This window comes from Fusarium verticillioides, chromosome 10 (genome assembly GCF_000149555.1).
Source record: "Fusarium verticillioides 7600 chromosome 10, whole genome shotgun sequence".
Lineage (NCBI taxonomy): Eukaryota > Fungi > Ascomycota > Sordariomycetes > Hypocreales > Nectriaceae > Fusarium > Fusarium verticillioides.
Window position 1 is genome coordinate 879,901 of NC_031684.1, and position 26,156 is coordinate 906,056.

A 26,156-nucleotide genomic window follows, 5' to 3' on the forward strand; every position below is an offset into this window, starting at 1 on the left:
GGAAGCTAGCGCGAGGTACCGCTCATCCGCTCCAACCAGGATCTCCATCGGATTTGTCACCGGGTTTGATGCCGGGAATGAGAGCGATGAGAGCCTTGGGGAGCAAGAAAACGTCAGGCCTTGACATAGGGTGTAAAATAAGCCAAGCAAAAGGTATCCTAAACTCATACAAAGCTACTTAAGTCTTATATCAGGTTGCCTAAATCTTTCTGTCAGTTGGGGCAGGTCTTGTCTATTCCTTCCTCCAGGACACACGTGACATAGATTGCGGGGTTCTTATGAGGACAATTATCCATGTCTCATCCCCGGATTCGCTTTTCCGTCCAATCTTTACCCAGTTTCATCCTTTCTTTTCCGTTCGGTACAGCCTCAGTCAGTTTCACCGCATACACAGATTTACGTCTAGACGAGTGGATAGACGTGGCTCCAATGACTTCATCCATACTCCCAACACCGTCAGAAGATACCAACAGCATACATGTAGCAAAGAAGCGGAAAAAGAACGCTGAGAGGGTCAGAGTGACCAGGGCGTGCGATGGATGCAAGAAGTAACGCAACCCTAGGCAATTCTTCGCATAGATCAACCATAAGCTAATCTGTATAGACGGAAGATCAAATGCAATGGCATGCAGCCGTGCAAGTTCTGTACCCGGACAAGGGTTTCGTGCACTTTTGACTCGGCTTATGCCAGAGGTCGTTTGCCGGTAATACCTTCAGCGGATGAGGTAGGGAATGAGAGCATAACTGTGTCGGCTCAAGGTACGATGCCTCGGAGCGAGGATACCAGCCCTACCGATTTGGCGCAACAGTACATGGCAAATGCTACAAGCCAGAGTGTAGAGTTGCAGGACTATGGCATGTCATCTCATCTCATGGGACAGAGCGGCACGGGCTCGGGCTCACGGGCTGTAACGTCGGTGCAGCAGTCCCCTGAGCCGTCTCAGGAGGATCTTCAAGGTCACTACATCGGCCCGGCCTCTGGCGTGTCATTCCTTCTCAGGGTTCAGAAGCGGATGCACCAAGCAATATCGTTCTCTGGGCCAGGAAGTATCTTTACATTTGGCGATGCCCCTCTTCAAAACCCTGACTATGATCCAAACTTTTGTATGATGCTTCCCAAAGAGGATGCTCAGCGCTTGGTGGATCGCTACTTCGACTTTGCTATGCCAACATACCGGTTTCTTCACCGACCCACCATTCAAGAATGGTTCTCAGAGTTTTATGAGACGTTAGGGACTATGCGTGACCCAAATAATTCCGCCGCAAAAGTGGCTTTGCTCTTCATGATCTTGGCCCATGCTAGAGTATACATGCCTGAGAACGACAGACCAGGACCATCAGACCTCAGGTAAAGTACCTGTCTTTGACAGGGCTTTGTGGCTTATGCTGATGCATGATACAGCTCACGGTATTACTTGGCAGCTGAGCATCAACTCTCGAAAGAGAGTGGTTCAATACGGCTCACTAGCGTTCAGGCTCGTCTTCTGCAGTGTTACTACCTTGGAACCCAGTCCCGAGTCAACCACTGCTGGAGTCAGTTTGGCATTGTTACAAACCTAGCGCTTGCTATCGGGCTCAATCGAAATAAACGACCTGGTGTCATAAGCGGGTTGAACCACATTGAAGTCGAAAGCCGCCGGAGAACCTTCTGGTGCGCCTACACTCTTGATGCATATCTCAGTGTATCTCTAGGTAGACCACGCAACTTTCACGATGACGATATCGACACAGAGCTTCCAGCTTGTGTTGACGATAGTGACATAACTAAGGACCACATAAACCTTGCTGGGTCAACGAAAGGCTACTCGGTTATGCTTGCTCCACTTGGACATATGAAGTAATGCCTCGTCTCAATTTGATCTGTAAGAAGTATACTGACTCATGATCTAGGCTTGCTCGTATCATAGGCCAAATCCTGCGTGGTCTTTATTCAGTTAAGCCAATCTCGATTTCCAAACGCTTAGAGGAAACACAACTCGTCTCAAAAGCCCTCGCAGACTGGCGAGCTGAGTTCTCCCAGTTTCTCGATGCCGATTACTTCAGTACATCGTTTCTCGTTCCGATCGTTCAACGGCAACGAAATGTCCTGAATCTAACTTACTGGCATGCTATAATACTCACGCATCGACAAGCTGTCCTCAACAACTTTGCAAGGATATCACGTCAGAATAGAAGGGGCAGTGAGAACGATGCTGCAACTCAAGAGAGTGTGCAAAGATGCCTCGAAGCTGCCATCCAAACAGTCGGTCTGATCGATGAGATGACCGACAACGGACAAATGTTCCGAGCATTCTGGGTACGTACAACCAATTCCAGGATATCTAGCTCTTGACCCGAAGACAAGATCTCAGATAACAGTGAGGGTAATGAGTATATTGCCCGTATGTGGCTATTGGTGTTCTTCACATATGTGCCCTCGGGGTTGGGGCTTCTTTTAACCTCTCAACCTTATCACAGTACAACCAATTCTTCCTCCGATACCTCAACTGATTCATAATATTAGGTCACTGCATATTTTGCCTTCACTGCAGCCATGGTTCTATATATCTATGTGATACAGAAATGGGCGTCACCTCCTGAGACTTATAGCAAATACTTTACAGCTGCAGCTCGATGCCAATCACACATGTCAACCATGGTTGAGAAGGGCTCCTTGTCAGAAAGATACTGTTTCTTGCTGGAGGAATTACGGGTTGAGGCCTTACGCCAAGTGAATCGGATGCATCCAAACGTATTCCTGGATGGACATGCACAAGACAACGCTCTCCAGTCCAATGTCATACCGATGGATACGCCGAGCGACAAGACTTCTTATACGGACTTAATGGGCGAGAACGGCGGATTGGACTTTAATGGCATGTCTGGAGTCGATTTCTCGGGCTGGGGTCAATTTGCAAATATGGTCTCGTCAGGCCTGGGGAACTTGGATGCCTTCCTCGATGATGAAGTCTTTCGGCTTTAGGTAACTTCGGGGGTATTTAGTAGTTTGGTAAAAAGCTTAGGTAACTTGGTATAAGTTTAGGTAAATCTAGGATACCCTTTCCTAAGTTTGTGTTGACATCCTGTATCAAGGGCTGATGCTTGCTTTCTCCCCAAGATCGCTAACATTTCCAGGCTAGTACCGGCTGCGCACATCCACGTCGTCAACCCTTATTATCACTCGATGGGGTCACAGAGCTGCTGCAAAGATGGCGAAATGGATAGATCAATGTGGGAGTGCGCGGCGACAAGGCTTGCCTGTTCGTAACTTCCAGTCCTGCTGCCACTCGAGCGCTCTCAGATGTCGACCTTTCGAGCTCATGACCGATCCACTGTACATTCCAGTGATCAGATATCATTTCTCAAGATGGCATTAACTTATTCATGTGGCCTCGGACCTCTATTATCTGATGAACCTATGCTGGCCTGGACGTTGTTGGCAACCAATGTACTCGACAGGACTGGGCTCTTAGGCGGCTGCGTTTTTCTCGAAAATACTCAAAGCTGTGTTCTCGAACTCACGCCCAAATTGCAAGACTGATTTCCAGTGGTGAGGGATAGCTGATGCTCCATCCCTAGCTCCCAATATTCCTCCTGCGATCGCTCCGTTTGTGTCTGTATCCCAGCCAATTCGAACAACATCCACGACAACGTGCTCCAGGCTGCGAGTGTCAAGAACCGCAGCGATCGCGAGACTCAGTGACTCGAGGACGTATCCACTGCATCTCCCTCCAAGTTCGGGTGAAGGTCCTGTGGCAGCCATTGTTGCTATGTTGAGGGATTTGCCGAGTTCAATAGCTCTATACACTGGACCAGATCCTCCTTCAAGAGTTTCGGCGACATTGAGACCTGCCTCAATGGCGTCTTGGGGTGCGACTTGGTCGATGAGCTTTGAAACAATCGTGTTGTAGGCCGCGCACGCGACCGTGCATCTCTTGTCGTCGTGGGTGATCTTGCTGATGCGAATGCTTTCCTCAACCAACTTCTGGGGATCGCGTTGGAACAATCCGGTTGGGATGCAGCGCATCAAGCTTCCGTTGCCGGCACTACCTTGCCCAGCTCCGGCGCGGTCAGGGTCTTGCGTCTGCTTATAGAGTCTGAGCCCAGTAGCAGTGGCCCCTCCAATATCCTCAGGCCGACTTCCCGGGCGCCTGCCTGGCCAGTCGCCGTGAAGCCAACTGATGAAATAGTCGCCAGCGAGCTGCGCGATGTCGTCGCCGTCCTTGTAGTCGTGATATGCAAGGAGGACTCCGCGAGTCATATCTGTATCGTCTGTTGCATGGCCCTGCGACCATCGAAAGGGGCCTCCGCCCACGATATCACGAAGACCGAGAGGGTATTCACGGGCGATATCCGTATGAGTTTTGAACTCGAGCGTTGCGCCAAGCGAGTCACCGGCATGGACACCCAGTAACGCGCCGATGATGCGGGACTCGCGAGGCGAAAATTCAGAGTCGTTTTGAGGTGAAGGCATGTTTGTTGCTTGGGTTTGTCTGTTGGCGATTTGACGGTTCAAATCTCATTGAAGAACCAAAGAGCGGGGGCTGAGCTGGGGCTGAGCCTGTCAGCCTTGAATCGGGTCCATGCATTGCTGCCTGCAGTAGGCAACGCTGGACGAGTTTTAGCCAGGCCCACACCAGATCGTTGCTCAAAAAACACATTCTTTGTCTGATTTCGGAGACTGGGATTGTGCAATTGTGCGGTTGTTGGTGTTGCCTGTCGCACAAAGCTGGAATGAATGAGCCCTCGGAGGCAGTGGGGCGCCAGCCGCTGAATGCCCCCCTACGGCGTCTGCTTTCCTTCCACTAAAACAGCGGATGTGCTTCGCAATGCTGTCCAACTCTCCCGTCCCTCCGAGCTCTCCATCCGAAGCACCAACTCACCAAAAGATGCAGGCATCTTGAGCAATTACACTGGCCCGGAGATAGCTATCATTCTTTCGGGCCTTCCATGTACGCGGCAGCTCTGCCCTACAAGTGGATCCACGATCGACAAATGTCCTGCAGATTAGTGGCTAGGCCTCTGGAATGTCACTGTGACAGCGACTAGAATCGGCGATAACACTAATCTCCAGGCGGTTTACACCAAACATCGCAGATAATTTCTGAACCCGGGACGATGTCGCCAGACTAAAAGTTCACTAAGATAAGGGTCCAACATTTTGACTCAAAAGACAGACAGTAACTATTCAGAATCGACTTATCTCTTTTATTTTCTCTACAGATTCTTCCAAGATCACGAAAACATTCCTACTCAACATGTCCCCGACAAAGGGTCTCGTTCTTGTCACGGGCGCAAATGGTTTCATCGGCGCACGTACCGTTGAAGCTTTCCTTGCTGCCAACTATTCTGTCCGTGCTGCAGTACGAAGTCAGTCCTCAGCCTCGAGCCTCCTCTCAGCACTCCCGTCATACGCTTCTTCTGGCCAACTCACGAGAATTCTGGTTCCCGATCTCATGGCGAAGGGAGCTTTTGATGACGCTGTGAAAAATACGACGGCGATAGCTCACGTCGCGGCGCCAGTTGACTTCAGTAACACCAATATCGACTACGTCATCGGTTCTTCGCTACAAGGGACTCTCGGAATTCTCGAGTCAGCTGCCAGAGAGCCTGCCGTCAAGTCGTTTGTGTATGTGTCCTCCATCGTGGCTGTCAGAGGCTGTAAACCGAAGCACCCAGAGAAGGGTTACACGGAAGAAGACTGGAATGACCAAATTGAGGATGCGATCATGAAGGCTGGTTCAGATGTGACTGGCCACCAGATCTACGTCGCAAGCAAGGTCAAAGCAGAGCGCGCATTCTGGGAGTTCCGGCAAAAGAACAAAGATCGTATCAATTTCACAATGACAGCTGTCAATCCGGTCTGGGTGGCTGGGCCGCCACTGATTATGCCTGAAGACCCAGAGAAGTTGAGTGAGACCGCCATCGTTCCTTATCGCATAATGAACGGGGAGAACATGTCGTCTGCCGGACCTGGCAACGGAACTCATGTGGACGTGCGCGATGTTGCACGACTCATGGTATTTGCGGTCGACAAGAAAGAAGTGGCTGATGGGCAGCGGTACATCGCTGGAGGGAATGGCAACTTTGGGAACATCCAGGCTTATCGCGACTTGTTGCGAAAGGCTTATCCCGATAGACAGGGGATCATTGGAAAGGGCGAACCAGGAAAGGGTTACCTGCAAGACTACAGTATTCCCAATGGCGGGTTCAAGGTCGATGCTACTAAGGCGGTTGAAGCAACAGGCCAAGGTTGGATCCCGTTTGACCAGATGGTTTTAGAGTCTGCAAAGGCGTACGAAAGGTATTTCTGAAGAGAGGACTTCGTTCCATGTCAACAGTCAGTGGGTAACTTTAGGGAAGGGAAGGCTCATTATGTTAAGAAGAGAAGATGAAAGTAATGCAGTTTTGTAAAAGAATTGTTAAACCCCTTTCTAGGATACTACGACGGGATGAAGCGAAAAGGTCTAAAAGGCGTGCTATCCAGGTGATCTATGTTTTATAGCTCGTGAACTTGTAGAAAGTATGTGAGATACGGATATATTGTGCCCCTCATGGTGAATTGGATTTGCGGTCGCTTCTGGTAGTATCCCCTCCGAGTGGAGTGACGTGGGTGCCATGAGGCGATGAAGAAGGGTCTGTGGATACGCAAAGGAAGCGCCGCAAGGCAGAGTGATTTCTTCCTTTTGTAGGGATGCCATTTTATCCTTTCTTGCTTTACTCGTCAAGGTTAATCAACTTCTCAAGCTTTGCAGGTATCATACTCCCATCATCCATACAGTATTGGCCATTCTCCCCGAGTCTTGATTTGACGACCCTTGGCCTTGTATGTAGCCGTCATATGGAAGGGTGTCTTTGGCTTGTGCCATGGCGCCATCTGAAGTTCTCCTTGGAATCATTTGGTTGTTGATCTCTACGACTTCATCTCATATGACTTTACATGGTCTTCTGTCGGTACTTGGGCAGGTGGGAGCTGGACGCTTCCATTGTTCTGCTGTCAGTGAAAGCATTATTAAGTGACAGTCATGGCGGTTTCAACAAGAAAGGGTTGGACGGATGCTAATGGGTTCCCTCTCCACTCATTGAGTGGAACTAACCCTCGTAGAGCAAGAATACGTCAGAGTTGAGAAGGGAATATTGAACTAAATTCAGTACAGAGTGTCCTATATTTACGTTAAAGCGGTCTCAACATTTTCATCTGTTTCGGATATTTAAATATGTGTTGGTAACCTCAAGAGCTGAGAATTATATGGTATTCTAGTTCTGTCTTTATGTTCTCCCCAAAGTCAACATCCTGTTCGCTCAGGACCATATCATGTCACATGTGCGAGTATGCCCTTAGTGGTACCCTTTTGGACTGCCACTATGTTCCTTTCTGCCAAGCTCAAAAAGGCTTTGAACTGGCGCGCTGCTAAATACTGAGCTTCCGAACCTGGCATAGCTTCAGGTGAGTTCATACTCAGGCTATATCAGCTCTTTACAGCTCTTGGCGTAAGCCCAAGACGGCGCGGCAACATTCATACCTGAGCAAGAGGTGAGGGGGGTTGTAGAGGCGATAAAGCATGTGCTCCAGTTATATCTGATGCTTTTCAACTTATCACATCGACATCTGGACTCTCCTGACTGGCTTTGAGCTATCTGCCTCAGCAATGATAGACTCTCGCCAAGTATGTGTTCTTTATCATGTTTCTCTAGCTACAATATCCAGTGTTAAAATCTATCTCGCTAGGACTTTTTCTAGAACGCCTGCAATCGAACAGTATTTGATGCTCGGCTCTCCCGGGAACGAGCCGCGGTAAAATCGTACCGGCTATTGACTCGCAGCATTCTCATGGCACAGCAGTCTTTTTTATTGGGGTTCTTCCTGTAGCGATCCACTGTACCCTTTTTTACACCACGCCGTTGCATCAAAGCGTTCCAGGGGTCCAGAATACCATATGATGCTCTCCTTCTCGGATGCCGATAGACCCGTAACAGTTTCTGCGCTTGGTGACTCTGGGCAATTCCTATTCTAGCCACATATACGGGAAGCACCAAGATCCCGTGTCATAACGATTGGCTCGCTTACCTACCGGACAGCAAAGCTACCTCATTATGTAAGGCGGCGATTTCTGTTCTTGGTCTGAATATCAAAGCTGCTTGAACCTTCACGAAGTCGCCCCTCTACTGTGCATTTTGTGCCGCAAGAAAACATCATATCCTTGCCCTACCACCGTACATAGTTGGCGGCCTGAACTCGTTATGGAAGGAACGACGGTTGGTGTTATGCTTGTGTAGGTTCAATGTCCCATGTCATGTTGGATCCGACTTCAAGCCCACGATGACTGCGGCCTCGTGAAATGTATAAATAAGTAGTTAGGGACTTCAAGTAGAAAACTACAGCAAGCTCAAGCATCTCACAGTTCAAACACCTGCTACTAAAAGTCATACCCTTTGCAGAGACAGCTACTTCAACCCAATTGCAATACTTGTAGTCAATATGCACTTCTCAATCCTCGTCCCGGCACTTCTCTCCTCTTCGGCCTTTGGGCTCGCCGTACCCCAGGCCGAGGATTCGAAGCTCATGAAACGCTTCGATGTCCCTGGGGCCTCTGTGGAGGAGGGCTTCACTATCCCTGACGATACCCCAGACGGATTTTACCGGGTTCATATCGACGACGATGGGGTTGCCCATCATACCAAGGTTGACATGAACCTTGAGCCGATAGGCGAAGACGCCGATGCCTCATCTGCTTTGGACAAGCGCCAGAGCTGGCGAGTCACCTGTGAGGGCTCCTCACTTAATCGCAATGATGCCGACCTCACAGTCAAGTTGTTGAGGGATGGGTGCGGTAGTGGTCACACTGTCCAGCCTCGCGATCACTACTACGTTATCTCGGGTAGGGTTGCCAGTTACTTTTGTAACAACACTTCCGGACGCACCACCTGCAGCGCAACGATTGTTCGCCAGCAGATCCAGGAGAGCGTCAGCAGCCGATGTGGTACTTTCAAGGCAGGCTGGGCACGCTGGGATAATTCCAATGGCCATGTCAGCGTGGGATACCAGAATGTAAACAATCAAAACTCCTTCTGCGGCCGCAATCACTGAAAGGGGAGAAGGACGAGGTTGACCGACGCCGCCTGTACCGATGGTGATGATCTCGTGAGGTGGCATAGGGGATCACTTTAACAGAGACATTAGGAGGGACCAATGCCTATTGATTTGACATGAGAGCTTTCCCGTTGGCCAGTTTCAGTACATGTCCGAGTTTCTAGTGGATGGCGTAAGCCAAATGGTGAATACTGGTTGCAATAATAAACACCCAGAGAGTCTTAAACACCTGTCATTCATTTTCTCGATAAATGCGGAGCATCAGACAGAAATCTTCTGAAGTACGCGATGTGCTTGCAGGTAGATTGAATGGTAACGTGTCGCTCCGGCATGTGGCAGTTATCAGTCAGTGCCAGTGCCAGCGAGTGATACACTTGACCAAACCATTATTTCTAAGTTACTTGCTTCATTGTGGGCCTGCTATGATTCTGGATTGTTTTTGTTGTTCTGCCGTTTCCCAACTCACAATTTTCACACCTCAGCTTTCCCAACACACAAAACAACGGCTAGAAAATTCTCTTTCAACATCATTCAACTCAATCCCTGAACAAGTACGCAATCTCCCAACCATAAGTGAGCACATCTTCAGCCGTCAAAGCCTCTCCATACTGAAACTTTATGACAAATGTCGTCCTCTGACAGTGACATGGCCAACCTTGTCTAGCAGGTCTTGACGGTGAGTACAGCAGCAAATGCAATCTCAATACAACTCACGTCTTTGTAGGACCTACAGAAACTTCCAATCGAGGATCCCTCCCAAGTTTGTGCTGCAGCTGACGCCGCACCTGTATCAACAAATACTCCCGATCGATTGACGAGCATCCCGTTCCGAAAGGAGGGATGGCCTGAGGACTGGTATGAGAAGGACTCCCATACGTCTTCTCAAGTCGAAGAAACGTATTTATTTCTCATTTGATACGACGCGATAAGTATTTGAAAGAAAGAGGTGCCAGGTTCGCTTCCTTTGCTGTTGAGGAGGATGATGGGAAAATCCGAGTTCGTGCCCAGCAATTCCTGGGGCCCGGCAACCTTGCAGCCGGTCATACCAGAGTCAGAATTCTCGTGGAACGACTGGTCAATGAAAAGTGGTAATTCAGGAATATCGACGCCGAAGACTTGTCTGCCTACGAATCTAATGGTTAGTCACCATGGAATCCCAGGGCGAAGCCAATCATCCCGCCAACAGACAGGGAGGGACTCCCGGAAGATCGAGTTGATCAACGACGTCTTCACGGCTAGCGCAACCTATAAAGACACCGCAAAGATCTTTCCTCGCGAGATAGAGCTCTCTCGCGCCGGCGACAAAATGGCTTGGGTAGAGGGCCAAATGCTAGGCGAGGCAGACGAAGGGACCAAGGCCCCCATTTCTAGGAGTGTTCATTTTGCGACCATGACCGACTCCCGGAGAAGTTTGGCGGCGGACTCAGGAACCCTGCCGTGAAAAAGGCTCTTGACAAAAACCGTTCCAGAGTCCAACAATCATCACAACGGGCCTAACGACTACCGTCTCGTTTGAGCGCCCGCCAGGACCTTACGGTATCCCGAGGGCCCTGTGAGTCCCATCATTCAGACCTGGACCTTTCACCGAATTCCCTGAGAACCCAAATCACGGCATTCATCCTTCGGCAATACAAGCCTGGGAGTGGTGGCCGTACAGCACGTTTATCTTGGTCATAACTGGGTATTCCGCCTCACGATATCCGTCACGAACATGGAGAGCGCTTCACAAGACGAATAGTCCGCAAGGCTTGCGCCTACCTGCTACGGACAGCCTCACGGCGACTCTTTTATGAGTAGTTGGAGTATTTTTACTGCTGTTTCGACCAACAACTGCCGAAGATGCATCACTGCGGAGGCACCAGACTGATGGCTGACACCTTCACATGGTGTTCTTGGTCAGTAGCTGGTGTTGTTTCAATAATCCAGTGAAGCTAAGATTAGCCGCAACAAGGAGGACGAGATATCTGGTGGATGGCGCATTGGCCTAATGGACAGTGGCTCAACACTCCTTAGCCATTGATGCTCAATCGAATTGTTTTTTAGATTTCGGTAGCCTCATCACAGTTTATAGACGGTCTATATATATAATATGGTGTCTTCATATCTCTACTGTATCATGAGTCCTTGCGATATGCCCCTGAAAGAAATCACAACTGCTTGCGAGTCTTCTTGAAGAATCTTGATGTGTCCCCGCAAGGCAGCTCAAATGGAAGTGCATCAGCGCACATAGCGGCCGCACAGCTGTAATATCCCAAGAGACCGGAGACAAAGCCAAAGACACCGGCAGCCTTCATGAGGCTCTTTGCAACCTTGACTTTTCCATCCGCATGGGCGAAGTTGGAGGCCGCGTCAAGGGTGAAGCAGAAGAAGATAGTGGTAAAAATGCCGAAGGAAACCAGATTACTAAAGTTTGTCAGCTTTCTGAATATCAAAGGATGTCAGAACTCTTACATAGGAGCGGATCCAAGCATGAAAAACAGTGTCAAGACCGCCCAAACTACAGGAAGATTAGCTGTCGGATCAATAGGTGCATCAATAGAGACTTACTCAGAACGTAGAATCCCAACGCGTTGTGATACTCAGGTGTTAGCCCACCATAAGAGTCGAGGACACCAAGTGATGGGCACAGTATGACGCCGTAACCACCATAGAAAACAGCTAGAGAATTGATTAGCGTTGGGTCACAACTCCTACCTCGAGTTTCATTTCAGTCACTTACCATAGGCGCTCAACGCTGAGTAGCCGAAGGTGTTACCGCGAGCCATCTCCCACTGAGCAGAGACAAACATGCAAAGGCCAGCGGCGAAGCAAAGGTTGCCAATGAAGATTGTCTGGGTCTCGACTCCACGGAAGCCCATCATGGACAAGGACAGAGTGAGAAGCGTAGTGGCGAAGGTGCCCATGGCCAGTGGGGACTATTCACTTCCGTTAGTTGAAGTTTAGGTAGAAGACATGGTAGGTGACGTACAGGATTGCCAATGCATTGGCCCAGACTCAGAGCCGAAGGGCTCGGTGAGTGAGAGCGGATCTCTTCAATACTTTTGGTGGCCATGATGTTTTTTTTTCGGCTTTTCGATAGATCTCAGGCTATCAAATCTTATCAAGTTGTTCTACAAAACACTGAGCCTCAAGACTTGGCATGACTGCCTTTTATAGATACATCCTCATCCTCCCTGCATCTGCAGAATTTTCTTCCCTTCCCTTCCCTCGACCCGCGTCTCAACATTTAGGTAATAGTTAACCCATGACTACTACCGCATTAATTTCCATATGCAGTGGCGTCTAAGTGCAGGAGTTAAAACTCAGACTTTTCTCGACTGTGGAGGAAACCGTTAGCTAATAGGTGTGCAGCCGGCCCGGACTAGCGCCCCGAATCTCCCCGGATCATGGAGCAGTTTGCGGGGTTGGTGTTTTCATGGGGTAATAGGGTATCACGGGACGTCAAAAAGAATGGGAGATGATGAAAAGCAAAGACAGCGGTGAAAGATAAGATTAGGGCTAAGCCGTGAGTAGCCAGTAATTGGCGAGTGACCTTGGAGAATCGAGATCATGTCATGGTTACGTGGTATTGGACTTACTCTCCGTCACAGACCAGCAGACAATGGGGGCAGAGAGCAACAAATTTATTACAAAAGATCTTCAACATTCTTCGTCTAAGTCCAAAGCCTCTATAAAGCCTTTGTTGGTCTGCATGAGTCCATAGATCCCCAAACGAATTGCCCATGCACCTCGTGAATGCCTTATCCAACGATGCTCCATCAAAGGTCGACAGGGTATCAAACAAAGCGATACTTCATATATGGAATGACAGTTTTAATGAATGGAACCTTTTGCGGTCCAAACTCACAAGCCTGGACTTCCTGGTAGGTCATTTTCCCCTCGATGCCCCCAATGGCCTTATAATATGTCTCCTCTTTCTTGCACGGCACAGGCATTTTAGCCTCGATCCAGCGGCTGTAAGAGACACCCCCAGACGAAGTCTCAAGTCTCTTCTTCCGAAGATGTAGCTGAACGAGGATTTCTTCTACTGCTTTGTTGGCCTTGATGAGATTTTCAAGGGGGCCTTTCAGATCATTCCTGAAGCTCTTCTGGATGCTGATAAGACCATCACGGACTTTGCGGCCAGATTCCGTCTTGGAAAGCTCAGAGTTCTTGGCCCAATTGACAGACAGAATCTGATTGATGGACGTGGCAGCAGTCTTTGCGGCGCCCGCATGGTTGCTGATGAGGTTGAAAGTCCCAGTGAGCTTTTTTAAGTCATCTGCTGCCTGGGGGAAATATTGAGTTACCCTGAATGCCTTTATCACGTCTCTCAAAGAGTTGATGTGATATTCATTCATCAACATCAGATAGTAGGCCTCATCTGCCGGAGTTGTGGTGTACTTGATAGCATTCTGTGTAACCTGTTTCATCTTGGGAATGTTTGCGAGTGACTTCCCTGCAGCACTGGGGACACCTTGCAGACTCTTGACTTGTGATCGTGCTTGCATCTATAGATAGTTAGTCAATGTTCCATTCCTTGATGCAATATTTCTTACACTTCTTGAACGCGTTGGATGGCGTCGTTCCCTTACAGGCATTGTTTTTACAGACGTTGGCCTTGACTGAGTTGACTTTGGCGGAGACATTCTTGAGACGCGCTTGAACTTGTTACGAATAGGTCTGAACATCTGTTGTCTTCTCCCTGAGAGCGTCAAACAAGGAAACCCATTTGTTGAGCATCCCGACGAAATCGCTTTCGGTGATGCTGTATGAGTTTTGAACGTAGCTGGCGAAAAAGGCACGAACTTTAGGGCCGCCAGACGTTCCTGTATAGCAGGACATTACCGCTTTGGCGAGCTTCTTGTACGCCGCTACGTCAATTTGGAACCCTGTTAGTGGCTGCACAATGACAATATCGTGTCGATGGGCTGTCATACCTCAGGGGCTCGAAGGATAGTCCACCCATTTGTTGCTGCAAGCTGGCTCCTAACCACCGATGCTCTGTCCGTCACTACTCTGTATCCACTGTCGGAAAGACACTTTGAACGGTCAGAGAATTACGCGTATGACACGATCAAGTTGACATACTGTTTCCTCCCTGGATATCACGTCAAGGTATCCCTGCGTTAAGTGCGCATTGATCTGACCGTCGTAGCTGGGTTTGGCATTTGAGAGACAAGAGCAATACGTTTCGGCGTTATTCACAAAGTCGGGACTGCCAAGTGCCTCCTCGACAGCGGTACAGATATTGACTTCTTTAGGCACAATTTCTGTATCAGTCTGGACACCGTTGCCGCCTGTATCATCGATGTTAGTTGGGAAAGAGTTGGAAGCTGCGTTGCCTTACTATAAATGGCTTTCGGGTAGTCGGGATGCGTAAAAGTGCTACTACATCCAATGATTCCCGAAACATCATTGCAGGCTTCATCGATGTGCTTCTGCTCAGCAGCATCGGCTTGCGAGAGAAGGGCACCGAGGAGTATGGAAAATGAAAAGGCGTTCATTGCAGATCCTTGCTGAGTGAGTGTTGAGCAATGAATGAAGATTGATCTGATGAATGGGGGATATACAACTGTATTGAATATTCAAAACTGGCCATCGTTCGCATGAGGTACTGCACTCGTGGTTAGATGCCAAGGACCGAGAACATCGTCGCAGCCAGCCACTTGCAGCCCAAATCCAGTCCTCCCTTTCAGGGCTTTCAGCTCTTCAGCCTCAGTTTTATCGTGTGAGTTCTTCCAAGCGGAACTTTCCATGTCACGCATCACCAGCTCGTTTCTGGCTGCCGGATGAAGCATGGTACGGTCCCAAGACAAAGACGATTAATGGTAGGGCTGAGTTTGACGAGCGTTGGTGAGTTGCAAATGGGTTAGCAGCATGCCTTCCCCTGTGAGGCTGAAAGACTTAATTTTATGGTTATTGAACGCCATGAATTTAGCGAAACAAGTCCACGTTCATTCGTGCGCCTCACGCCACCAAGAGTCTGGCCTCGACAACCGGACCGGACTTGGCAGGCTGATTGCAGATCCCAAGTACCAACCAAATGTCTCTTCTCTATGGCTGTCTGCGTTGTCCTGTTTCCAGGCAAGCCTCATCAGTTGCTTGGTATGGGCGAGGCAGACGTTGGTGGACGTGTCTCAAGCCACGGGCTTTCATATACCCAGAGGGCATTCAATGCAAAAAACAAAAAATACCTTGCCGCTTCACCTTGGACCTTACCACTTAACCAAGATTCGTCCTCCTGGGAATGTCCCCAGCACCAAACCGGGGCAAAAAAAAAAAACCTATCGCACGATTAGTATAGGGCAAAAAACGTGGTTCCGCCCGGGATCGAACCGGGGACCTTCTCGGTGTTAACGAGATGCCATAACCAACTAGACCACGGAACCGTGTCAAATGGATGATGATTGGACTTGTAATTAGGGATGAAGTTCTCCATAGCCGCTGACTAGTTTTACTCAGATCAGCTTGCAAACACGATAGCGCTCACGGTCCAGGAGAGACCTTGCAGTCCTTACAATTCACCCATTATACAAAGATGTATAAATATGTTTCTTCTTCTTGGCTATAGGGTCTTGTTTGAGACTGTCTTGATACATGCACCTCCAGGCCGGGGGCTGTCAGAAATGCGTCCCGTGTAATTACAGGAGGAGCAGGAGTTCATATGCGAACCAGTTTATTCTTTCTATAATATAATATGTGTATACTCAAATAATAGACTTATGAATTGAGGGTAAGAGTGATATGAAATCCAATTGCGTATGTTAATAAAACCTGTTCCAGATCGTTTCTCATCTCTATAGTTCAGAGCCCGGACCAGAACCCCCGAATACCCGTCGTCGCATTCCTTTGAACCTCTTCTTTAGGCCATATACTTCTGGTGCCCTCCAACATCTCTGTCCACTCATTTATCAGCGCATCTCTTCCACCACGACCTGCAAAATGTAGTAGAAAGTCCCCTCGTCTTGCATGATAGTCCTTCAAACCATCCTCATCCGCGTTCTCAACGAAGTCTGTGGGCGACCCTTTAGGATAAGTATTGAACCACTCTTGAGGGACAACTCGAACATTAGGTTTGAACTTTGGTTCGTTCATAATGATCTCCATCGCACTTTGCTCAGTAAATGGAAGCGAGACGTTGGGTCTGTAGTATCGAAAGGCAGCGATGTCGCTGAACAGTTCAATTGCCCATTGGTTAACCCGGACGAAGAATACGCCATTGTTAAGGCCGTTCCAGTCGTTCGTCACCAAGAGATGTATATCGTCGTACTTCGTCTCGTCTCTGCGCTCGGGTTCTGAGTCATCTCTGTCTTCGTTTTCGTCCGACTTATCGTCGTGAGGTGGGAGAAAGCTCGACAAAGGGCGACACTGATCGAGGATGAGGGTATCGCGGTCCACCCAGAACAGCCATTCCAAGCGTTCTCGAGTAGGCTTCACCATCTCTTTCAAGAGGAGAGACAAGATGAAGGCAGGTTTGTTCCAGAGCGAATCAACAACTGGAGTACACATAACTTCCAGTTCGTTACCATGGATCATGCTATGTAGTACATGCGTAGCCAGCGCTTTCTGGTAGTGTTCCTGGACCGAGCCAAAGTGTGCGGTGACTCTTCCGATTCGTACGTCTGAGGATGAGTATAGAGGCATATGTCGGCATGCATTCCGTATCGTCTTTGCCTCTAGTAAAAGGGAGGAGTTCAGTGAGGGTAAACATTGGCTTCCGCCATGGGGGTGAACAAGAGAAACAGGATCTTGTGTGGTGCCATGACTAAAAGATTTCGGCCAGTCCCATTCGCCGTAGAATGTGTAGGCTTGGTAGCAAAGGAGGATGCTAAAGAGAACAATGACTGCCTTTAGAGCAACGGCGGCTGTTGACCATGGTAATCTCTTGAGCTGAAGCATGTTGATTGTTGATTTGCCATTCTGGTTCGTCAGCAAATCCGACTACTTATATTGATGGATATGTGGTTCTAGGAAACGCGAGGACCTCAGAAAGGGCCACAAGACTTGGCCATTGAGAAGTCTTGACTGTGAAGCCATGACGATAGCTTTGGATCTGTCGTAACAAATCCGAAAGATGCCTAGTTCCAATCCTATTTCCAAGCATATCTTTAACCTACAGGGCCTGCCGCTTGGGGAATACCTCCGCACATCATTACGCCGGTCCATCATGGGATGAAGTGAAGTTCCATGTTAGTACAGATGCCCAATCACCATCGGGCGCCTCAATACCGCTGTGACATAACCGTGGTGGCTGTGATGTTGGCTAGCCCTGTAGCACGGATATCGAGGCCTAGCGCGGGGATAAATTAAGACAAGACTGTCACTTCAAACACGCATTAGTACAGATCCGGCAAGTAGTCTCTTGACACGAGCTAGAACCCTTGGGAATACGAAATATTCCAACATCAAAAAGGAAAAGTCGCTAAAGAGCATCTCGCTTCTCGGCTGAGTCGGCGACGTGAAACAGCGGCCCATGGTGGGTCGAGTTACGGCAGTACCAATGAGCTCGCAGGCTACGGTGACCCGCGGACATGGGGGCTGCAGCAAACGCTTGGACGAGTCAACTATCACGAGCTAGCACAGCCGTATTCATGCTGGTGATGTTATAAGTCCATTCAGGCTCCCCCGATATGTAGCTCTGGTTAGCCCTCTCGTAACAAACGGATCACCATGGCCACCATACAACCTCAAGATCAACCACGGAAGAAGCGAACCAGGGCCAAGGTTCCCAAGGTCAGAACAGGTTGCAGGACTTGGTAAGTTTCTGAGACCTCGGGTCGGCACAAAAAACTCCGGCTGAATTTTTAATCTAGCAAGTCAGTTACTCGGATAAGACCGAATGGCACGAGCTGTAAGACTAATCTAGTGTTGCAGACGTCGCCACTTGAAATGCGATGAAGCAAAGCCGTCCTGTCTTCGTTGTTTGAGAGACAAATGGACATGCGATGGCTATTCGCAGAGCAGCCCTGAGCCGCTTCACATCAGCGGCACTTCCTCCTTTGAGCTGCCCTTACATCCGAAGTCAAACGAAATGACCAGCGGGCCTAGTACATTACGCCCAGCTTTGACGGGCGGAGTGATGATCAACACAGCTGATATTGCTCTGTATTACCATACCAGGGAGTGGGTGATTCCCGACCTTGAGATGATTGATGGCTCAAGAGAGTTCTGGCACGACATCATACTACCACTATCTTATTCAAACACTGCCATCAAACACGCGCTGTGTGCATTGGGGGCTTCCCATCAGCGGTTTCTCGCGTCATACCCGGGGAACATAACCAACTTGAACCATTCCATCGACTACGACTATCAAGCAAATCTCAAATACAGTGAAGCTATTGCCCTAATACGCCCAGTCATGGCAGAGAATTCTGCCTGCAACATACAAACCGCATTACTGTGCTGTACAATATTTATATGCATCGAGAACTTGCACCGTCGTTATGCTGACTCGGTGCGCCATCTTCGCGCCGGTCATCAGCTTCTAGAATCACTACGCGCCATTCCATCATCGAAGACATCGCCGAGTGGAATGAGCCGTCAGCCAGCGAACAATGGGTTGTTGAAAACATTAGCTGCAATGTTCTCCTCTCTCGGAAAAAGTGTCGGTGCACTCACAGGAGATACCTCCTTCTCCAATATCACTCACTGCACCACAGAGATAGATATGGGCAACCCCAAAGCGCCTTTCTTGACTATCACAGAAGCCGAAGACTCTATTACAGCCTTGAATGCATTCTTCGACGACTGTCTCTTTGGCAACGACACTCTACCCGACGACGATCAAACAATTGGCTGCAAGAGTCTTGCGCAATCAGCCACCGAGTCCTTCATCCATGCCCTCGATCTAATAAAACCTCTTTTCCTTTCATGGAGTTCAAAGATGCAACTATTCGTCACGTCTGTCCAGATAAATCCATTTGGAACCCTGGAGAAACGCCGCCTGGCTGTGTTGTCGCTGTACCAGACAACATGGTCAGCTTTTCTCGATACCGACCCTCACAACACAGGGTTCGCGAAGAGTGACTACGAAAGAATACTCAGCAAGATTGAGCAGATTATTGCGCTAGAGAACTCTCAACTCCGGCCAATGTTTGCTTTCGACGGACATCTAGTTCGCGAGCTTTCTACAATTTGCGCTTCATGTACAGACGCCGAAATTAGGAACAGATCGATCATGATACTACGGTCTATGAATCGACGTGAAGGAGTTTGGGATAGTTGGGAGGTGGCGAATATCTACGAGAAAGTCTTTGAAGGATTAGAAAGTGGTACTTTGTCATTTGACGACCTTCCATGGGGGTTAACGCAGCTATTAAAAGAGCTATCTAATTGAAGCACAATACATCTTAAGAATAAACGACAGGGTGACGTTTTTGCTTTCTTGAACCCCGTGATGACATCCATTTATCCCATGTCGACAAGGTCGGACCCTGCTGCTGTCGATCAGACCAAGTCCTCACGATTCCACAGCCACTAAGCCCTTTGAGACAGCATATATGCGGGCCCCGATGCTGCCCTGTTATTAGTACCGTAGCCTTGATGCTCAACATAGGAAATATCATCATACAGGAAGTAGCTTATGGGCTGATTGAAAGGGGGTGAGCCTGGTTCTCATGTTTGCAGGGTCCATTCATGGCAAGGAATGAGGCCAAAGAGGCTTCAGATTCATCTTCAATCTGGTTGAATTCGCGAATCCTTCCCCCAGTCGTCTCGTGTCGATGCCAGGGGAAGAGCAAGATATGGTCGAGGAGGGTTACGTTGCTAAGATAGCTTGTGTAGCCGAGGCTAGTTCTTCTTCACCCTCCCGTTCACCCTCCAAGATTGTATCCTATTAAACTTCCTCTTTACATGCTTGAGGAAGATCAGGTCGCGCATTAGGGTTGAGTCTCCATACTTCGACAAAAATTTCAATCTGTATAAGCTTTGAACTAGATGTGTTGTTTGTAGTTGAGGCTTGCGACTGAGAACATCTGTCTATCGTACCAATATAGAGCCAATCATTTCAGAGGATGTTTGAGCACCAACTTTCCAAAAGTGCTCATGTTCTTAACGTTGTACACCTCCTTGATGGCATCCTCTCCAGACCCTTCAAAGACCCGTACAGGCGTTGGCACATACCCACCGGGGGCACCATAATTCTCAACAGCCCAGTTCAAGCCCCTCCAATGTCGATCAGCAGCAGCCATGTCCTTGCGCCAGGTCATCTTTTGACCCCCAGGCAACTCGAACTCGACATCGAAATGGCGAGCCCCCATGATCCTTTTGTACTCTGGATCGCCGCCCAGCATCACTGAAGCAAGAACAGCTTTATCGTGTTGAGGAATCGCTTTCTTGAGTAGGGCTTGTGACTCGGGAGATCCACGCGCGTCAAGGGCCCATATTGTTCCGCTAGTTGACTTCAGGGCTAATTTGACCTTTTCGGTTACATCTCTATCGTTGTAGTCGAAAGCCTGGGTTGCACCCAGTGTCTTCAGGTATTCGTGTCGCATGGATGAGGCAATGGCTATGATGGAAGACACTCGTGCTGCCCGGGCAAACTGAATAGCGGCCATGCCAATACTTGTTGCACTGCCCCAGATGACCAAAGTTCCCTCTGGGGCAACGAAGCCCTCATCAGGCGTACCCTTGGCAACACTGGGTGGTAAAGGAAGGCCGATGTCGTTGAAGAGGCCAGTGGCCGCTGTCAGCCCTATGTAATGTTAGTTAAGGGGGCGCTCTCGATTTGGGTCAGTCACAGCATTACCAACGATGGAAAGACCAGCAGCCGCTTGGGGCGGTAAGTTCTCGGGAACCTTCCAAGCCAATGATGCAGGAATCGTCATAAATTCTTGGTGCGTTCCCCAACGCCATGGTGGGTTTTGGCCCCAAGAAAGTACTCCAGCCACAATGTCGCCTGCTTCAAAGGACGTGGAGGCAAGGGTCTTTGACTCGAGGACCTCGCCACAGAATTCTGTTCCAGTGACGAAGTTCTTCAAGCCGAAGAAGTCAATGCTTTTGGTATCGGCAGGATTGACGCCCGAGTACAGAACCTTGATGAGAAGTTCTCCTTCGTGGGGCTCGGGAAAAGGAACGTGGCGAACGACAAGCTTGCCGTTCTCATCGGCATATAACGCTCTGCTGGTTGCTGGTGTTGAGCCCATGATGTCTGAGAGGATTTTATAGAAAGATTATGCTGTGCTACAAGCTGAACGATGATGGTATAAATGATTCAGAAAGAACTCATCAAGATCTTTTTATCAGGTTTATCGCGTCGATTTATGCCTTGATCAAACTCCGCAACATGTCCGCATTTCGCAATATCAACTCCGCCGGCTATTGTCCAATGTCATGTTTCATTCGCAGCTTTTGATAGACATGCCACATTGGTTCTGCCGCAGTACGTACCTTGGGGCTCTGTTACATTGAACCCGACACGCTGCAGCCATTGCCATAAATAAAGTTTTTGGCTATAAGGTTAAACTTTAGGCTTATGAGGCTGGCTATTTGGATCAAGGACTCTGAATCCGAAATTCCGTTCCCTACCTTGGTCGCTTTACAATAGTTGTTGTGAAAGAAGGGCGGGCCCTTGATGCGCTCTCGGGCTCCCTCCGTTAGTTCCAGGTTCCACAGATTTCCTCGGCTAGCGCTCCGAACATGCCGCTAAAACCAGTTGATCTGTTCGCCTACCAGCACTGAAACTGACAGGTCTAGCAGTCGCTGGTAAAGACTTTGGCCGGGTTATAGCCGGCACAGTTAATTCTGATGCCTGAATCAATTGATCCTTTTGGCTCGACAAATTGGCCATTGCTTGTTGACATTAAATCGTAGCCTAGCAGGCAACGACCAAAGAGCAACCTCTTAATAATGGCTACGGCCTCGACGCAGCAAACATACGTAACACAGCCTCATAGAACACCCCAATCTCTTATACTCTTTCAATATGACGCGTAATCTTTATATCCCCCTCGAGATCGTCCTTCAGATCCTTGAAACGTCCATCCCGCCCGGTGAACCCAATCGGATTATTGACCTTGCAACCCCCGAAGTTCAGCAGCTCGTCACCTGGACAAGGGTATGTCGCGCGACCTACGAGCCCGCGACAAGGTTTCTACGGCAGCACTGTGTACATCTTGATTCGATACCTCGACTCCAGAAATTCTTGCGGTGCCTACACTACTCCAAGGGAGCGGTTGGCAACCAATCTCTCCCCAAGACCCTCCCACTTTCTGCAGTGTCGTCCATCTATCTTGGGCTCAGCCTGGAGGAGATCCAGTCGATACGAGCCAGCGCACTTATTCGGGATGTCTTGCTGGAACTCGGCAGCTCGGTCCGCCGATTGATCGTTGACCTGCCGTTTCGCAGAATCGCTATGCAACACAGCATCGATGCGCATATTGATCAAGTCTTCTCTCGAGGTCTACAAGCGTTGATCAACCTCGAAGAATTCGTCACCTTAGGTGGCCTGCCTTCATTGGAGTTCTGGAGGAGTGAGCTCAACGTCAGCCAAATTTGGCCCAAGCTACGAAAAGTCGCTGGATTCAGCATCAACCTGAGTGACGAAGGACTTTGGTGTAATGTTGCACTGCACCGAAACATTGAGCATCTGGTTATCACGAGACCTTATCTGCTTCGTGTTCAGACTTGGAACATCAAGCAGTCTATTGGCAGCGAACTTTGGAACCCCGAGTTTGGAGGTGACTCGACCTATGCTCGGCCCTTGAAGATTGTCATTGTCAATCATGAGTTCAGCTCGCCTATTATTGATACGGAAAACGGGAATATTCACGATCCAGCTGGACTTCTTGACGTCTCGCCTGTTGAGATACCAATGCATGCGAAACGGGTCGATTATGTCTGCCGTGAGTGGCTGATCAAGACTGCGAAAGAAGATACAATTTGGGGGTATTGACGTGTAATGGCGTGCCTATGATATCATAACTAGAAGAAAATTCATCAATATCGGGGGCTTGTGAGGCCACGATGTAGATTAGTTGTTAGATGAGTGGCGCGAGGTGCAGTAGCAGCGAATATAAAGGACGTGAGACTGTTTGTCTTGGTTCAGAATTGGGCATGATATCCTTCCCAAAATAGAGACTGGCAGCTTTTTCTTGGCCATAGTGTTGATATATGTTGGCTAGGAAGTTGAGAGTAGGGAGATGGGCAACTGGTGATGAGCTGACTCTGTCTTTACCAACTATCGACGTTGAGCCGGACCGCTTGGTTTAGTGTACACTCTTTCACTACGGAAACGGCACGGCATACATCCAGCCCGGGAAATTATCCTATGCAACTGACCTGCCGGTAGAACCGAGACGTCTAGTTCGATCGAAGGGCAAGACACATACAGGAGGCGGGTCACTTGTCTGCAATGGGTCGGGCAATGATTAGCAGCAGAGAGGCCTGGTATAGAGAGATAGGCTCTGCTAAGCTTAATAAGACCACATCAAGAGCTGCCTTTAACATCGCTGGTGCCGTCGACAACAATACATCAAGCCCCATTGGTACTACGACCACTCCTTTATCACTTCAACGTTCAACATAATATGTACCTCTCGCCAATAAGCCGACACGTCCATTTCTCCCGCTGGCTATGTCGGCACCAGTAAGAAGCAGCCACCCTCGTGTCCCCTCAGGCGCCAGCCAGTTCGCTCTCCCCCGAACAAGGTTTTGTCTCGCCAGGCAGCATTCAAGAAAACCCCGCCAAGGCCACCATCGTTGGCCAACGCTTTGCCAGTAGCAAAATTACTCTATTCCCGTTCCCTTGCCTACCTTATTAAGAACGCGGAAGCTGAAGCCACAGCCACATTTGCTTCTATCAATGCCGACCCTAACGCCAGACTGGTTGTCCAGTAACCCGTACTTGCAGGAGGTGAAGCCTGAGTAAACCTGTGGAGGGGATGACTTCTACGTTAATGACTACGCCAGCGCTGGTAAGGCTTGGAACGCCCGGGGAGGTGATGATAATGGCGGCCTTTGAGGGTGAAGCTGGCAACAACTTGAAGTTTGAGGCCGACTCTGACTTTGACATCACGACAATGTTACTGCTCACCTTTCCAGTGGAGGGGAAACTGGTCGGGGTGCTTGGGGAGAAGCACATTGCAATACAAGTAGATCGACTATACTCTGTTGCTATGGCGATAGTGGCACCCATGGATACGATGCATCACAGGGGAAGAGAGGACCAAGCGGAATAGCTCCGCGCCTCATTCATTCATCCACCTACCCTACAAAACAGTATTGATGGGCAGTCTCAGCACTAAACCCATATGAAACAGCTCACCATGTGTATTGAGCATAAAGGCTATAACTAAAATAGTAGTCTTCCTGCATTTTTAGTCTTTGCTATGTGATATGGCGGTTTCTGTCAGGCGCGTTCTGTTCATTATTTGTTGACAAGCATCATGCACAAATTAGCCTCATGGGCCACCATCAGGAATTTCAACCGCGATCATGATCCGCACTCGCCCTATTAAGCCTTATGCATCGATTTTAAACAAAAATAAAGAATTCTCTGTAACAGATTACCCGAGGAATGCTTCGATGGAATCCGGATGCTGCAGCAATCTAGCTCCCCATTTGAGCGGCCAATGTCAAGGAAACAGGTCGCGTGGCCCAATGGCAAGGCGTCTGACTACGAATCAGAAGATTCTGGGTTCGATCCCCAGCGTGATCATCCATACATACCATGAGCTCTGTAGCATCTCATAACAAGTGGACTGCAAGCTTGATATGAGAGGTCACAGGCATTCAACCAACCCTTTTGTCTCAGCAGACAGTGCTCCTATTATTTTTGTCGACCGTTTGCCCTCCATGAGTTTGTGCAATGTTTGTTTATTATTAATTGCATTTATTGGACAATCCTTCCGTCTATTTCTTCCGCAAGAGTTTTACCTTCATCTTCTTCAGGCGCCGACTTTCGAATGCCTTAGTGACCCTCCAATTACTGACAATCATGATGAACACAAAGAAAAATATGAAGAGCGCCCCAATGAGCGGCACAATTAATGTAAACACCGTCAACCCATAACTCACATCCTGGAACGCCTGGTTCTCGACCAACCGGTCAACACCCAACCCGACCTGCATCGCCGTGAGCGCGATCACGACATAACCGAGAATACCAGCAAGCACCGAAAAATTGTCGCGAATGAGATCGCCGTAGACTGTATGCGATGCGACTCGTGAGTAGCCGCGCAGCAAATATCCTTTGCGAAGAGCGTAGACTTTGTTCAACCTGCTCAGCCGCAGCTCTCCGTACCAGTAGCGCGGATTGACGCGATCGTAACGGTGGTTCTCGAGAACCTGAGCTGTCAGTGCCTTCCAGCCCTCCCATGTCACTTCCTCGGGCAACAACCCATGCTCCTTTGCGATGCGAAAGTCGCTTTTGTATGCGATGAGTGCAGCGTAGGAGAAGAGAAATCCTCGTGCGGAGGCATCAATATTCCCTTCCGCCACGTCGAGATGGGCTGTGTCGCTAATGTTACTGACCCAGAAATCGGGATCAAGCAGATAAGCCGGCATAGGCTTGAGAAAAATGCGGTTTCTCCACCAGATCATGTGCAGCTCAGAGAGCTCGCTGATAACGATCTCTCGTGAGATGAGCCGTTGGTGATGAAGTGGCCGGGGCGGCATTGGGCGACCGCAAGCCCAGAGCCATTCTTGCACGTCATTGAGGCGCGAAACCGATAGTTCCCGCTCTAGGAAGTTGGGGTCCGATGTAGGAACGACGATGTCATCATTGAAGCGGTTGCTGGCAGGGAGGAGGCTATTGAACTCATCCTTGGACTCCAAACCATCGCTCAGGAAGTCCTTTTGTAATATGCGGACCGTAAATGGCGGCGGTGGACTAGCCATAGTGAGATATTAGATTCGATGACACGGCGTAAGATTTAAGTTTCTCAAGGAGCATAAATAGAGAACGAATGCCCCGACGATGGCGAGTCTCTTGAGAAGCTCGCGTAAACAGAGAGAAAACAGTGGAAATTAAAGCTGACAATTACCAAGCAAGGGTCAGTCATAAGGCTGGTACATAGGCAGCCCCTGCTCTCGAGGCCGATAGCACCATCCATGATTGGGCTGTAAGCGGCGTTCCCCATCGTCTTGATCACACGGCCCGCTC

At 49.1% G+C, this 26,156-nt stretch overlaps 13 protein-coding genes and 2 non-coding genes across 18 annotated transcripts; 7 read left to right on the top strand and 8 right to left on the bottom strand.

The window, feature by feature from the left end:
* Positions 1–454: 454 nt before the first annotated feature.
* Positions 455–3,047, top strand: FVEG_08805 (hypothetical protein). Of its 2 annotated transcripts, none has more exons than XM_018897689.1 (5): positions 455–548; positions 605–1,348; positions 1,403–1,837; positions 1,891–2,296; positions 2,504–3,047. In XM_018897689.1, exons 2-5 carry the CDS (start codon positions 627–629, stop codon positions 2,960–2,962), a joined length of 2,022 nt encoding a protein of 673 aa, XP_018755412.1. In that variant the 5' UTR covers positions 455–548; positions 605–626; the 3' UTR covers positions 2,963–3,047. The 2 variants fall into 2 exon arrangements, with proteins under 2 accessions (XP_018755412.1, XP_018755411.1); XM_018897688.1 differs by having other exon boundaries at positions 492–548; positions 612–1,348.
* Positions 2,826–4,483, bottom strand: FVEG_08804 (ADP-ribosylglycohydrolase). Its single transcript, XM_018897687.1, has one exon. It carries the CDS (start codon positions 4,451–4,453, stop codon positions 3,449–3,451), a length of 1,005 nt encoding a protein of 334 aa, XP_018755410.1. The 5' UTR covers positions 4,454–4,483; the 3' UTR covers positions 2,826–3,448.
* A 717-nt stretch (positions 4,484–5,200) lies between these two features.
* On the top strand, positions 5,201–6,410 carry FVEG_08803 (hypothetical protein). Its single transcript, XM_018897686.1, has one exon. The coding sequence runs from the start codon at positions 5,238–5,240 to the stop codon at positions 6,291–6,293; it is 1,056 nt and encodes a 351-aa protein (XP_018755409.1). The 5' UTR covers positions 5,201–5,237; the 3' UTR covers positions 6,294–6,410.
* A 2,048-nt stretch (positions 6,411–8,458) lies between these two features.
* FVEG_08802 (hypothetical protein) lies at positions 8,459–9,067 on the top strand (the record flags this gene model as incomplete). Its single annotated transcript, XM_018897685.1, has 1 exon — positions 8,459–9,067. One exon carries the CDS (start codon positions 8,459–8,461, stop codon positions 9,065–9,067), a length of 609 nt encoding a protein of 202 aa, XP_018755408.1.
* Positions 9,068–10,052: 985 nt separating this feature from the next.
* FVEG_08801 (hypothetical protein) lies at positions 10,053–10,511 on the top strand (the record flags this gene model as incomplete). Its single annotated transcript, XM_018897684.1, has 2 exons — positions 10,053–10,208; positions 10,278–10,511. 2 exons carry the CDS (start codon positions 10,053–10,055, stop codon positions 10,509–10,511), a joined length of 390 nt encoding a protein of 129 aa, XP_018755407.1.
* Positions 10,512–11,217: 706 nt separating this feature from the next.
* On the bottom strand, positions 11,218–12,122 carry FVEG_08800 (hypothetical protein; the record flags this gene model as incomplete). Its single annotated transcript, XM_018897683.1, has 5 exons — positions 11,218–11,473; positions 11,522–11,567; positions 11,618–11,728; positions 11,790–11,985; positions 12,039–12,122. The coding sequence occupies 5 exons, from the start codon at positions 12,120–12,122 to the stop codon at positions 11,218–11,220; spliced, it is 693 nt and encodes a 230-aa protein (XP_018755406.1).
* Positions 12,123–12,805: 683 nt separating this feature from the next.
* On the bottom strand, positions 12,806–13,703 carry FVEG_16443 (hypothetical protein). Its single transcript, XM_018905671.1, has 2 exons — positions 13,609–13,703; positions 12,806–13,560 (listed from the first exon to the last, which is right to left on the bottom strand). The coding sequence occupies exons 1-2, from the start codon at positions 13,696–13,698 to the stop codon at positions 12,847–12,849; spliced, it is 804 nt and encodes a 267-aa protein (XP_018755405.1). The 5' UTR covers positions 13,699–13,703; the 3' UTR covers positions 12,806–12,846.
* Positions 13,704–13,720: 17 nt separating this feature from the next.
* Positions 13,721–14,556, bottom strand: FVEG_16442 (hypothetical protein; the record flags this gene model as incomplete). The annotated part of the gene is made up of 4 exons (XM_018905670.1): positions 13,721–13,951; positions 13,990–14,091; positions 14,141–14,349; positions 14,400–14,556. 4 exons carry the CDS (start codon positions 14,554–14,556, stop codon positions 13,721–13,723), a joined length of 699 nt encoding a protein of 232 aa, XP_018755404.1.
* Positions 14,557–15,367: 811 nt separating this feature from the next.
* On the bottom strand, positions 15,368–15,441 carry FVEG_16441. The gene has a single exon. It is a non-coding gene; the product is annotated as a tRNA-Val (tRNA).
* A 275-nt stretch (positions 15,442–15,716) lies between these two features.
* Positions 15,717–17,070, bottom strand: FVEG_08798 (hypothetical protein). Its single transcript, XM_018897682.1, has one exon. The coding sequence runs from the start codon at positions 16,949–16,951 to the stop codon at positions 15,857–15,859; it is 1,095 nt and encodes a 364-aa protein (XP_018755403.1). The 5' UTR covers positions 16,952–17,070; the 3' UTR covers positions 15,717–15,856.
* A 627-nt stretch (positions 17,071–17,697) lies between these two features.
* On the top strand, positions 17,698–19,432 carry FVEG_08797 (hypothetical protein). Of its 3 annotated transcripts, XM_018897679.1 has the most exons (3): positions 17,698–17,808; positions 17,866–17,868; positions 17,927–19,432. In XM_018897679.1, the coding sequence occupies exons 1-3, from the start codon at positions 17,723–17,725 to the stop codon at positions 19,389–19,391; spliced, it is 1,554 nt and encodes a 517-aa protein (XP_018755400.1). In that variant the 5' UTR covers positions 17,698–17,722; the 3' UTR covers positions 19,392–19,432. The 3 variants fall into 3 exon arrangements, with proteins under 3 accessions (XP_018755400.1, XP_018755402.1, XP_018755401.1); XM_018897681.1 differs by having other exon boundaries at positions 17,698–17,868; XM_018897680.1 differs by having other exon boundaries at positions 17,866–19,432.
* A 519-nt stretch (positions 19,433–19,951) lies between these two features.
* Positions 19,952–21,198, bottom strand: FVEG_08796 (hypothetical protein; the record flags this gene model as incomplete). The annotated part of the gene is made up of 2 exons (XM_018897678.1): positions 19,952–20,747; positions 20,802–21,198. The coding sequence occupies 2 exons, from the start codon at positions 21,196–21,198 to the stop codon at positions 20,056–20,058; spliced, it is 1,089 nt and encodes a 362-aa protein (XP_018755399.1). The 3' UTR covers positions 19,952–20,055.
* Positions 21,199–21,871: 673 nt separating this feature from the next.
* FVEG_08795 (hypothetical protein) lies at positions 21,872–23,108 on the top strand. The gene has a single exon (XM_018897677.1). It carries the CDS (start codon positions 21,978–21,980, stop codon positions 22,944–22,946), a length of 969 nt encoding a protein of 322 aa, XP_018755398.1. The 5' UTR covers positions 21,872–21,977; the 3' UTR covers positions 22,947–23,108.
* Positions 23,109–24,638: 1,530 nt separating this feature from the next.
* FVEG_16440 lies at positions 24,639–24,710 on the top strand. Its single transcript has one exon. It is a non-coding gene; the product is annotated as a tRNA-Arg (tRNA).
* A 121-nt stretch (positions 24,711–24,831) lies between these two features.
* FVEG_08794 (hypothetical protein) lies at positions 24,832–26,008 on the bottom strand. The gene has a single exon (XM_018897676.1). The coding sequence runs from the start codon at positions 25,889–25,891 to the stop codon at positions 24,905–24,907; it is 987 nt and encodes a 328-aa protein (XP_018755397.1). The 5' UTR covers positions 25,892–26,008; the 3' UTR covers positions 24,832–24,904.
* Between the last annotated feature and the right edge of the window lie 148 nt (positions 26,009–26,156).